This window comes from Opisthorchis viverrini (genome assembly GCF_000715545.1).
Source record: "Opisthorchis viverrini unplaced genomic scaffold opera_v5_525, whole genome shotgun sequence".
Lineage (NCBI taxonomy): Eukaryota > Metazoa > Platyhelminthes > Trematoda > Opisthorchiida > Opisthorchiidae > Opisthorchis > Opisthorchis viverrini.
This window is the reverse complement of record NW_008752176.1, coordinates 151280-164530: the sequence shown is the minus strand read 5'-3', so window position 1 is coordinate 164530 and position 13251 is coordinate 151280. Positions and strand designations below refer to the sequence as shown.

The window sequence follows — 13251 nt, the reverse complement described above, 5'->3', positions numbered from 1 at the left end:
TAGCACTAAGTCCCTTCCCCGTCCACCCTTATTCTTTTCTTTACAATAAGGCTTTCAAATAAGTCGTGGTTGTACGGCAGTGAAGCATTGGTGTTGAACACTGATGTCATGCTGTCGATGATGATGATGATGATGATGATGATGATCATGATGATGATCTCCATGCTGTCCAGCGACTTCCATCCCATCGGCCATCAGCCATTGTGTCATGAGTCGCGGTCCCCGGCTTACAAATTTCCTCATTTCTCATGTCTATTTTGTCTTGTGTCCAGCATGTACCCCACCATCGCTGAGTATTTGATAGAGCCTGATATTCCTGCACATTTGTAAATGGCTTGTTTATTTGCCTATTGTGCTGCTTGATTCATTTATCGAGCTCTCTGGCGGTTTATTGTCTACATCTTGACTGTTCCTGCCTAGGTTCGAGGATCCTGACAGTATCTCGGCCCTCCCTCGTGCTTAGGGTGACATGGAAGCTAGGTGCTAGAATACTGCTACAACTGAGCCGTAATTGTTTATTGGATCTCAGTGCGGCCGTTGAGTTGAATTTCATACACAATTTATTTACTTCAATCGCGAGATGATTCTTTAGTTGTACGAATACCGAGCATAGCATTTGTCTCTTTTAGAGCGCTACTCTAACGTTGACTGTATTCTGTGTCCTTGGAATAACCTCAGATGCTCCTTTATATGGAGTGTTTTTTGTGCTAATCTATTCCTCATTGGGTTTCGATGTTGGTGCCGATACCTTTAACTATCACTCGGATATCCACTTTTCTGAAGCCGGTTTTTTAACCTCAAATTTAGCTGCTGCTCGGATGGTATCGTCTGTGCACAACGCCCGATTCGACTAAACATAAATCAGGCAGTAGTATCGTACATCCTCTTTGGATGTGTAGAGTGGTTTAGAACAGCACCTGTTTGTTGGTTTATGGTGGACAACCGTTAATTTCCAATGCATCATACAGTGTAGGAAGTGGTGTACCCAAAGTGGACCATTTCTCCATGCTAAACTTGATGTGATAGTTCAGATTACTGGGGTTGTTGACATCACGTTTGGCTATAGCAAAGTACTTGGCGACAGAAAAGCGTATGCTGTATACAGGCACAACCACCAACCCACCGCTACGCACCACTACGCTTCCCAATAACGCACTGATGATGTCACCGATGATGAAACGTTTGCAATCAAATTGCTCAGCTCAGCGAACAAGCCAACGATCATACAGGTTTATATTAAATATGGAAAAGACGGAGACTACTATTCACACCACAGTGGCTGATCGCCGACAATTCACACTGATTCGGCCTGTTGATTGGGTTAAGTCTTGTTGATTGGTTCTTCATCTGCCTTCAAGCTCTACGAACATCGTAACCCAGCTCAAGATGGCTCAGTGGTCAGGCAGCGAGTTAACTGACTGGAAGGCCATCTTGACTGCTCTTGTCCGGGTTAGGGCAACCTGATAGTATGTCAGCTCTCGTGCTTCCCTTGGGTAGCATGACTCTTAGACACCGAAAGGGTGTTACAGCTGACATATTATTATTATTATTATTATTACTTTGTAATATGATCAGTTGGGCCGATTGTTTACAAAACAAAACTTTCAAGTGGGGTGTTCCTTCTGCTGGTTAAATCGGAGCTCAACAGGTAAGCATGCTTCCAAGTTCCGTTTTAATGCGGTTACTTTATTTTAACTTTAGGCACATCAATGAGAGTTAACTATTGGTCGCACTATGAGTAAGCTGTAAGGTTACGTCTCCTTTTTGTTGTAATGCACTACTCATAAGGTTGCTGAAAACTCCTCGACCTTATGAGTAGTGCATTACAAAAATAACTGTGTATCGCGATATCGTAGTGACTGAAACATGAGGTGGCCTGGTGCAGCACATTCAATTGCCTGGAAACATCGAAACCGAGAGATTCAGCTGAGTTCCAGGTGAGTCTCTCACAAAACCAAATTAGTTTGCAAATGAGTGTATATTCGCTAATTACGTCCCCCTTAATCATTGTCCCTGCACACGCTTCAATAAGAGGAGGAGCAACATCTGGACACCTTGAAGCAAAAAATCCTTCCTTGCCAAACGAGTACGATGCCAGGTGCTAGAGCTTTTGCACGAATTATGAATGCATGAGCGATATCCTCCACATTGCCTCATTTGTTGAGTCTGCAGCGAATTTCACCGAATATATAGGGTCATGCGTAAATGGCAACTATGGGAATGCTCTTCGTGGTTACTAATTTGGTTCTATTCAGAAAAGCTTTGGATTCCGTCAAACACTTTGATCAGCATTATCTTCATAGTACGGCATACGTCATCTAGCTGCAGTGTGTGAGCGACAAACCGTTGAATGAGGCAGTAATGCATAGTAAGCCAGAATGGCGGGAATAACAAATGAAACCTGTTCGACAAATACACACATTTGGATGCTAATCTGGTTTTCACGAGGGCCCCTCTGAACCCCAGCTGAATCTCTCGTTTATGACAACTGAATGTGCTTTATGGAGGCTACCTCATGTTTCAGTTGGTACGATATTATTTATGTCGCAGTATATTTTTCATGGAGGAAACTGTTCATAAGGTTGCTTTCGAAGGGATTTAGGCAACCCAGTGATTAGTTTCCTTCATGATAAGTGATCCTGTTTTGATAACATTTTGGACATTACTATACACGCTCAACCACCGAGGAATTCGCCTTTTCGACACCAAACCCTCCTTTGGGGAAGCTGTCAGTTGCGTAGGAATATGAAATGAAAGCTACCACTTCCAAATTAGATGCCATAGGATCTTTACCCTGTGATTTCCGCATTCCATTTGATTCCTGCAATATGTCACGGTGCACAGTAGGTCCCAGTGACGAGCACGCTTTTGCTTTCTAGCTACAGCTCGCCTATCATCCGCTAGGTATACGTTGGAAAGGAAGGTCGATAAATTTCTCTGATAGCATCTTAATCAGAAGAACGTTTAAATTTATCGGCGTAATACACTACTCATGAGGTTGCTAAAAACTCTTTGATAACCCACGACCGGTTTCGCCCTTCCTCGAGCTTATCAGCTAAGCGCAGTCCCCGAGTTTCTGTCAACCTTATGTTCTTTTGGAAACCAAATTGCACGAATTTGCAAACCATTTTGGTTTTGACGGGAACCCAACTGAGACTCTCTTTTATAAGATGGGTTCCAGATGAGCATCCCGTCAAAACCAAACAGGTATGCTAACGTTTAGATTTCTTTACTTCATTGCCTGAAATTGCTCTCTTGAACGTTTGTTCCAGGTGTGTAAGACTTTCTTTTTATCGCTGGCATACTTGTTTATCGCCAGCTTTTTCTGCTGGCCTATTACTGTTCACTGTGATGAGTTCAGTCGAAGAAGGCCTTTCACACTAGTACGTGGTGTGATGACACGCTTGGTTCTTCATCATTCTTCATCATTCATCATTCTTCATCATTCAGTCGAAGAAGGCCTTTCACATTAGTAATGTGTCAGACAGTTTCGTGGGCACATTCTGGTTCAGACTGTTCAGTATCTGATCTCATCACTTCAAACGTTATCAATCCATGAATTACTCACCATCACCAATATATCTACCCCTCATAATTTCATTGAAATGATTCATTCACGTGGAATATCAAAAACCACTGGATGATGTGTAGCCAGATTGAGTAAATTTGTCCATAATCTCATCTGGGAGTAACTAGTGCACATACTTTCAGTGGCACGTTCAGTGACGTCGATTATTATCACATGGACAAATCGGATCAACTCCTATTTAGGTACTCCCATTCAGGTACAACCTTTGGTCAATTCAATTCCTGGTTAGATACACATTGTGCATAATTGCTTCCTGTAACCTTGCATCGTCTAATCTGTACTCATACAAGAAATTGAGTCCGCTCCGAAGTTTTCGACCCACTGGGCGCGGTTCTGTCGTGGTTGGTGTCTATTAGACGCTCTCGGGCTGTCTGGCTGAGCCGTTATTAGTTCCCATTTAGATGCTGTCTAACTCAGTTCCGTATAGTGGCTGGTGAACATTTGGAAATTGGGATATCCGAGAACTTCCATGTTTGCAAGTGTTCGCGGTCCTCGTGGGCCATCCTACTGGGGTATGATTTCAGGTTACGTATACTGCTAAACTCCTCGCACCATTTCGATTCGGTTCTGTGGCATCGGGAGAGTGATGCCAGAGTTATTGTGAGCACAGACCGTGTATGGTACCTTTATTGTGTTTTCTATTCAATACTCGCATTATAATTTCGTCTGCTGCGCTATTGATCGAGATTTTATTGAAAGGTGATTTTCAACACTGTTTACTTATCAGCGCACTTGGGAGGACCCAAAAATTCGCTATCCCGTTGTTGTACACATACACGGTGGAAGGTTTGTCTATGGCTCCAGTCACATGTGTCCGGGACATGTGCTTGCCTCTAAAGGAGTTGTTGTGGTCACATTCAATTATCGGTTAGGACCTTTCGGTAAGTCCAGTTTCTGATGACGGATTTGCTATGCTGGAATCATTTTACTTCAATGTGTGCTTTAATTACTTTTTATACAGTGATATCTGGGAGGAAGACTCCTTTTGATCACTACTAACAGATGTTACACTGTGCTGAGGCGCTTCTGAGTATGCTATTTTCATGCGACCTTGCCACAGCGTCCAACAAGTGCCTCATGGGCGTGACGTGAACTGGATTCCACGTGTATTGCACGTACTTTTCATAGCATCTAAGTTTCGTCCCTTTTACTGTTAGGTAACAGTCCCCGATAACAGCGTGAACTACTCATGTGTTAAAAGTGTGTTTTGTGCGTGAATTCTACTCACCGACTCGCTGCTCTTGAACAAGTGACGGCTAAGTTTCCCGTAATCCGTGTGCCACACAATGGAATCCGGTTTTTTTCTTGATCCGAAATGATGCATACCGTGCTCACTATCCACATCGCCCCCACCAAACTAAGCTGTTTTCTTTCTGTTATTAGCTTCTAGTACTGCTTAGCCAAATTATTTTGTTGATGACAGAAAGCTTGCGTTGGCTAAGACGAGCACGATTATCTTTCATCGCTTGCCTCATGGCAACCGATTGCTAATGCTATCGGTGGACAAAGTGCCTGCTCTCCTTGCTTCGGATCCCTTAAGGATGCAGATCGTGTGAAATAATATAAATAATTCTGCCACAGTTCGGAATGCTCCTGGTACCTTTGAGGTTCAAAGTGCCACTGCAAGACTAGGCGGGATCAGTCCCGACGTTTATTTTCGCTGACCAGCCAATCGACATGCAAAACAAACATATTAATGTGGGTAGTTGAGTGGCTGAAAACGAGATCATTATTGGAATCTAGAAGGTCAAGACAGCTTCTGCTAACCTCAAACGCTTCGCAGGGCCCTCCTCGCCCAGCCATGTACGTGGTGGAGATAACCCAGGGCGTGTAATCCATGACTTGGTCTTGTATTAAAGCTGTTGCCTTCACTGCATAGCTCTGCCACACTTCCACACTGGATTAACAATTATTCAAAGTCAATGAATTGGTTGGGCCGTCGTGTCTAACGCGTGACTCTCATTCCCTCGCCCTAGCCGTAGGAGCTGAAACCACAACACTTTAATACATAGTTTGCGGAAAAACTGGCTGAACTGACTGACCTACAACACCCATGATGCCAACGTGATGTTGGTTCGCCCGTCAAGGGCAGGTTATATTCCAAGACGGCGCGATTCCGTCTGCTTTATGGATGAGAAACGGAGAGTTCGACCATCGTTATCTTTGAAGTATGCTCAGGTTGTATGGGAACATCAGATTAGTAATGTCAGGGTACACTAGATAGCTTTGGAAAGAACAGGTCCTTCCGCAATTATTGGGCTACTCTCGCTTCACAGTTTACGCTGGTTAGGGCATGTGCTTCGTGTGTCAGAGAGCCGTCTATCTTAGAGAAATCCTTTTGTTCAGCCGTGTGTTGGGTGGAAACGACCCATGGACGGGTAATCTACGACCTGGCAACGATCTGGTAAACTCGGTTTGGCAAGTACCGCTTCTCCGAATTTGAACTTCGCGAAACAGCTCATCAGTGGTAATAGACGCTGGGTCAATCACACATTATTGGTGCTGTTGCATCAAAGCTGTCGGCTTCAGCGCGTGACTGCACAGTATCCCGTTCTTTCAAATAATTAAGCTAATTCAACACCAGCTAACTGATAATCCCGTCGTCTCCAATGTTTCGATATGCTTTATTTCGCTCTCCCATTTTCGGTTGACCGAAATTGTAGGAGCTGGAAGCAGCGTAACTTCAGCGCATGTTTCACACATGATAAACGGACTAACTGATCGCCATGTTGCTAGTGAAAATTCTAGTTCTCTGAGTCAGACTTGTTCTTCCCGAAGGGGATAAAGGTTGATAGAGTTATTTCAAGTTAATATAACCAAATTGTACTCTTGGGGTTTCCTTCCAGTGCGCCGTGCAGCCCGAAGCGCCCCTGGCCATGAACGGATTGCAAGGTTTTTCGTCATTTATGATGATGATCCGAACAGTTCAATGAAGACAGTGCCTCATAGCCATTATTGTGTCTAAGGGCAGCAAGACAGGCATGCGCACTGGGACCTTGAAGCATGTAGTTTCGTGCTCACTTCCAGTCTCATCTATCTGTTCTTCAGCTAACACTAGTTACAAACATCCAATATTTAGATGTCCACTTTTTTGAATAAACTCTCCAAAAGTAACTGTTGTGGATGACGTGGCCGATGAAGAAAAGGCCGGCACAGTTTCTCAGCAACCCAGTCACCTGTCGAATGTAACGGAATTCGTTCTTTCCTAAGGTTATTGTAGGGTCGGAGTAATGTTGATCAGAAGCTGTGCGGATGGTCCCCTGTGAATCCTGAGATGCTACTGTCTCCATCTTTGAGCCTAATTTCCGTGGTTCATGTGTCGTTACCGTAGGAATCTTGTCAGGCAGCTTGCATTGACAGAAGCCATCGGCGTGAGATCAAACGAAGAAGTTGCTTCAAGGACACGTTCGGTGCACACTCGTCTGTCCTTAGTGGACGATGTGTCATCTGTTAAGAGAGTGTTACCGAGTAGTCAATCCCTCTGAAAAGCAAGCCGTTTAACCCAGTCCAGTTTGTTTGTTGTATTTTCCCACTCAAAATAGTACACACATGGATTGAATCATTTTGCTGAAAGAGCCGTTGTTCCATCCGTGATCAAAAGATATTTTACTCAAGTACGTTCGCTGCACTTAACTATGCTACTCAGCTAACCATCATTATATTCATCCGCCTGTGTTTTGCACACGACTTCTAGGCTTTCTTGCCACTGGTGATTTTGCATCCATTGGCAACTTCGGTCTCTGGGATCAATTACTTGCCATGCGGTGGGTTAAGGACAACATCGCTTGGTTCCGTGGGAACCCTGACCAAATCACGCTCATGGGTGAGGGTGCCGGCGGAGCGAGCGTTGGCTTGCATACTGTGTCTCCCTCCAGCAGAGGTTTAGGTAAGCTTCTGTTTCGTTAACAATGCACGCCCTATATGACGGGAACCCTTCCTAACAGTATTTCCTGTCTTTCTCATACAGACTTATTTCAGCGCGTGGTGCTTATGTCTGGCTCAGATTTATCACCCTGGGCCGTTTCCAACCCAAATGAACTCCGCACACGATACTATGCCATAGAGCTGGGTCGGCAACTAGGCTGCCCCTCGGTCATGGGTGCAGATGTTGGTGCTTCACAATCCGCCATGGCTGGCGAGCCTTGGAAGCCGGCTTCAGCCGCAGAGGTTCCTCAAGGAGAATTTGGCAACTCTTCTGTCAAACTCCGACTGACCGTCCCATACTACACAAGCATTGATTCAAACGCGTTGGTCCGCTGCTTGCGCCTTTCCAAGTCGGCTGAGGAGATTATGCATGCATCTAAGTTAGTAACCGCGTCATATTTTTCAGTCAATTTAGATAGGTTCAGTTCCGATCTTTATTTGCAGTTCATCATCATTGTCAGCTGTAATAACCGCGTATTTGTCGTACAGTGGTCGTAGCTACCACAGCTTAGTTCACTGATGATTCGGGGAGGTGAGGTAGGTAGCTACGTATTGGAGGCGGAAGCTGATAAATTAGTGCGTAAATACAGCACTGTGAATGGGCTGTTAATTGGAGGGATTGTGAAGGGAGCTATGCATTAAAAGCAATAGCTTGGATGCATGAGCGCCATTGAGGGCGCGACTGGGCCATGTCTGACAATGTCTCTAGCCATTGATATGGCCCGTCTCGGGGTCCCCATTCAGGAAGACGGCAATGACCAGCGCAGCTGAGTTTGCTGGTAATGGTCTTTATAGTTCGCTGCCAAGTCATTGTTTGACCGCCTCTGGCTCTCTTCCACCCTTCACGTGGAAGTCGGTCGACTGGCCAGAGTGCTACTAGTTTGATTTTATATGTGTGAGAGGATGACTGATTCACCTTTTGGCAAGTTACACCAGAAGCCCAACCTGGTCCCGAGATCCACTAGGCTCCCTTCATATCGACTGTTATGGTGGACTAGTCGAACCAAACTGAGTTTTATTTTCACTGCTTGGTTATCTCCTCATTCAAGTGTGCCTTTCAAAACTGGGCAAATTTTGTGCCATCTTCGTAGTTCGGTTCGAGGTTAGAGGATTCCTAGGCCGCTTCAGTCGTTTCCTTGACAATATTTTACGGCATTTGGATGAACTGCGCTGGAATCCTTCTGATTATTATAGCAGTCATCAGGTAGTCGGAAATCCAACCTCACGGCCCCACTCAGAAGCTGTTCTGTGTTGTTTTATTGTCTTAAGTGATGGTTTACTGGTATTTACCAAATAACTATTGTTTGCTTACTTTCGGATAAATTGATAATGAACCCACTTCTTCGGGGTCTTTAATCTTAGCTGTTCGTACACAGAAACGGGCAGTAAGGCTTTCACCAAGGTCGGTCAGGCGTCGGTTTCTTTGACCCCCTCCCCCCAACCTGTCGGCATACTCCTGGATGTCCTGTCTCCTAACGCATGTCAAAGTTTGTTTAGGTATCAGGTTGGTTAGCTAAGAGGTTTTGGCTGTTTGAGTTCGCATGCCCATTTTATCGGTCTCCCAGTTTTTCTGTCCTTGAAGAAACCACTTTCTTGCGGTCCCGTGAACTTTGAGTTAAAACTGTAAAGCAAAAAACCTTCAATTTAAAAAGAAACGTTGAAGTTTGAATCGGACCTTCAAATAAATGGGTAAAATTCTAACCCTCCCCCAAACGGCAGTGTTCGTTCATCTGCTCTCTATTAGGCACCACTATAAAAGTGCAGACACTGATTAGTGTGATAATGGCTTTCTGTTTAGCTATGGCGAGTTGGGATTTTCAGAAGCTAAGTTTAGCTCTGATGGTTAATCTGTTAAAATTCGTTATGCTACGTAATGAGCTTGACAGCTGAGCTCTCCGTGCAAAGCAGTGCCTCTTTGGCTTCTACCTAATGTTTATCTGTGAACAGTTCACCACCTGTCTACGCGAAATAAAAGCGACTACTGTCAAGTAGAGAGCCGTGGGATCTTCACACCTTTCTAGGCGGGTTCCACGTGGTTCTCCTTGCGTGTGGTCGACTACCCACGCAGGACACGGCGCGCAACCGGCGGTAATTAATTTGCACGTTACATGCTCGCCAAAAATGAATAAAGTCAGGACTCTTCGCGTGCTACTTTTTTAATTCACTTTGGTAGATTGTGTGCGCATCCGTGAATTCCGCTCGATTGTGTCAACCTATTAATTATCATGATTCCACCCACGTTACATCTTTAGAAGCTTATCGAGGGCAAATCTTGCTTAGCCATGCTTTCTCACAAGCTGATTCTGTCTTAGATCGGTGGTCATCAAGTAGGCTCACTCTTTAAGATAAATACAACCTCTGAAAAATACCAGTAAACAGTTTAGTGTGGCTTCATCCAGTTACGAACCCCGACTGTGTATGACTACGAGTTGATTGTTTTCGGCTGCAAGGCTGTGATGATTGATCACTATGTCAACAGTTCGTTTGCCTTTTTATGGTTGCTGATATTCTCTACGTGATGATAAAGTTGAGGGTGGTCAATAAAGAACGGCAACTAAAGCGAAGCCACCGAATACCAGCTTCATTTAGTGAGGTTCCGAATCAACCTGTGGTCAAGGATACGTTCCAGTCCGCCTGTGGTGGTCGACATTCATGAAGGGTTGTCGGTGGGCTGTGTGATTCCTAATCCAGAGCACCATGTGTTCTCGTACTTAGGAGTTGATGGACTCTCTCAGTATGGTCTTCTGTACGGTATGCTCAGGTGTACTATATCCGCTCGGAAATTGAAATAAAACAGACTGGTTAAACACGACTACATATGACTGTACCTCGAGCGAGAGCTGACCATTTTTGAGTTGAGCCGATGCATAGCTTGAGCGAGGTCATCATCATCAAAGACAGCAACGTCAGTGTTGGCACTGATGCTTCACTGCCGTACAACCATAAGGTTTGTCTTCCCCCAAACGGCAGTGTTCGCTCATCTGCTCTCTATTAGGCACCACTGTCTGCAATATAAAAGTGCAGACACTGATTAGTGTGATAATGGCTTTCTGTTTAGCTATGGCGAGTTGGGATTTTCAGAAGCTAAGTTTAGCTCTGATGGTTAATCTGTTAAAATTCGTTATGCTACGTAATGAGCTTGACAGCTGAGCTCTCCGTGCAAAGCAGTGGCTCTGTGGCTTCTACCTAATGTTTATCTGTGAACAGTTCACCACCTGTCTACGCGAAATAAAAGCGACTACTGTCAAGTAGAGAGCCGTGGGATCTTCACACCTTTCTAGGCGGGTTCCACGTGGTTCTCCTTGCGTGTGGTCGACTACCCACGCAGGACACGGCGCGCAACCGGCGGTAATTAATTTGCACGTTACATGCTCGCCAAAAATGAATAAAGTCAGGACTCTTCGCGTGCTACTTTTTTAATTCACTTTGGTAGATTGTGTGCGCATCCGTGAATTCCGCTCGATTGTGTCAACCTATTAATTATCATGATTCCACCCACGTTACATCTTTAGAAGCTTATCGAGGGCAAATCTTGCTTAGCCATGCTTTCTCACAAGCTGATTCTGTCTTAGATCGGTGGCCATCAAGTAGGCTCACTCTTTAAGATAAATACAACCTCTGAAAAATACCAGTAAACAGTTTAGTGTGGCTTCATCCAGTTACGAACCCCGACTGTGTATGACTACGAGTTGATTGTTTTCGGCTGCAAGGCTGTGATGATTGATCACTATGTCAACAGTTCGTTTGCCTTTTTATGGTTGCTGATATTCTCTACGTGATGATAAAGTTGAGGGTGGTCAATAAAGAACGGCAACTAAAGCGAAGCCACCGAATACCAGTTTCATTTAGTGAGGTTCTGAATCAACCTGTGGTCAAGGATACGTGCCAGTCCGACTGTGGTGGTCGACATTCATGAAGGGTTGTCGGTGGGCTATGCGATTCCTAATCCAGAGCACCATGTGTTCTCGTACTTAGGGGTTGGTGGACTCTCTCAGTATGGTCTTCTGTACGGTATGCTCAGGTGTACTATATCCGCTTGGAAATTGAAATAAAACAGACTGGTTAAACACGACTACATATGACTGTACCTCGAGCGAGAGCTGACCATTTTTGAGTTGAGCCGATGCATAGCTTGAGTGAGGTCATCATCATCANGGAAATTCGTACTGCAAAGGAACAGTCTGTGATCGGCACACATCTGAAGTAGGCGGTTTCCGTTGTCCGTGCGTCTAGTGTCCAAACCAACACGACCACCCAATCGGGCCTCAGCCGCTCCTAGTCTACCTACCTGGGCGTTCATATCACCAACAACCACAACGATATCTGAGCTTTTAGCCTGTTGTAAAAGGGCACCTAGAGCTTCGTCGTCATAAAAACTGTCCTTGGCAGATTCAGAGCTACAGTCAGTTGGGGCGTATGCAGACACAATAAACAGGGTGCGATGAATCTCACTTTCTCTAGATTCTCTCACAGATGTTGCCAAACGAACCGCGCAGAGGCGACTGTTTACGGGTATCCAATCAAGCAGAGACGCTTCCGCTTGTTCGCTCAATACAATACCCACCCCAGCATATCCAGCTGCAGCGGCCTCTGCATTATCAGAGGTGGCCCAAATTAGTAATCAGTGCGGAATTTTCAGGTGGATACACTTCTCAGTGCGTAGTGCTAGTCGACTAAAAAGCGCAGTAACCGTTGAGTCTGGTAAGAATGCGGACCTTTTCAACGTCGCTTGCCCTGCTTGATACCGATCGTAACTGTTGGGTTAAACCGCCCTACAGGAGGGTAAATTCAAGGATAGGTTGGTCTGAATACAGTATTACAATTGTTATGTCTTCCTCGTATCTCTGTTTCTAAATACCACTACCACCACTGTAACTGCTAACTATACCGTTTTAAACATCAGTGCACCCGTGCTACCCAAGATTTGTAACAGCCTTTCACCTACGGCTTTGAACTCTAAGTATGCGTTGTTCCAATACTGTATTCTAGGCTCCTTCGCCCACTTCGTGGTGCTACTCCGTACATTTGGACACCCGTAGTCGATGGCACAGCCGGTTTTCTCCCACGTACACCCCTGGATGAGCGCAGATTGGGTCGTTTCGCCAAAGTACCATTGCTCGCTGGAGTGGTTCACGATGAAGGGTCGTCCACTCTACTCAGACGAATTTCACGTGAGTGCAGCCGTTGTGTCAAGTCCGCTCCCGGTTGTTGTGAACACAGCATTGTTTTTCTTTTTTAGCTGTTGGAGTTTATGGGCTCGGAACAGCTCATTGGTTAATGCGCAAATTTACTGACCGGAAGGTCCGTGGTTTAAAACCCAACTTCTGCATCCCAACTGCTCCTGTCTGGGTTTGGGCAACCTGACAGTATCTCAGCCCTCGTGCTTCCTTCGGTTGGCATGGCAGCTTGGCACAGCGAGGGTGTTACAACTGAACGGTTATATATTTTTATAGCATGAGGCCTTGTATTACATTCAATTCAACATTAACCAGCAGCCAGTGAAGTTTCGGAAAAAATGTCGACGGAATTACTGCTCCTTTCTGAGTGAATGCGTATAGATGTAACTTTGAACGCCCAAAGTATCCATAAGAGATCTTCAGTTGCAATTCACTGTCGTTGTGCTGAAAACGAGGACTGAGTCATATATATATATATATATATATATATATATCATGTAGCAGGAAAACAACGTTTCAATAAAGGTAGTGCTAAACTGCGTTGCTTGGTTGGTAGTGTAA

General features: G+C 45.0%; 1 protein-coding gene across 1 annotated transcript in view; it reads left to right on the top strand.

The window, feature by feature from the left end:
- T265_11518 (hypothetical protein) overlaps positions 1 to 13251 on the top strand; it is a gene marked incomplete at both ends in the record, with an annotated part of 26008 nt that overhangs the window by 3864 nt on the left and 8893 nt on the right. Inside the window, 4 exons of the mRNA XM_009178195.1 lie at positions 4317 to 4470; positions 7284 to 7475; positions 7557 to 7893; positions 12503 to 12684. Of these exons, the coding sequence (XP_009176459.1) occupies positions 4317 to 4470; positions 7284 to 7475; positions 7557 to 7893; positions 12503 to 12684 (865 nt within the window). The remainder of the gene's footprint in view (positions 1 to 4316; positions 4471 to 7283; positions 7476 to 7556; positions 7894 to 12502; positions 12685 to 13251) is intronic.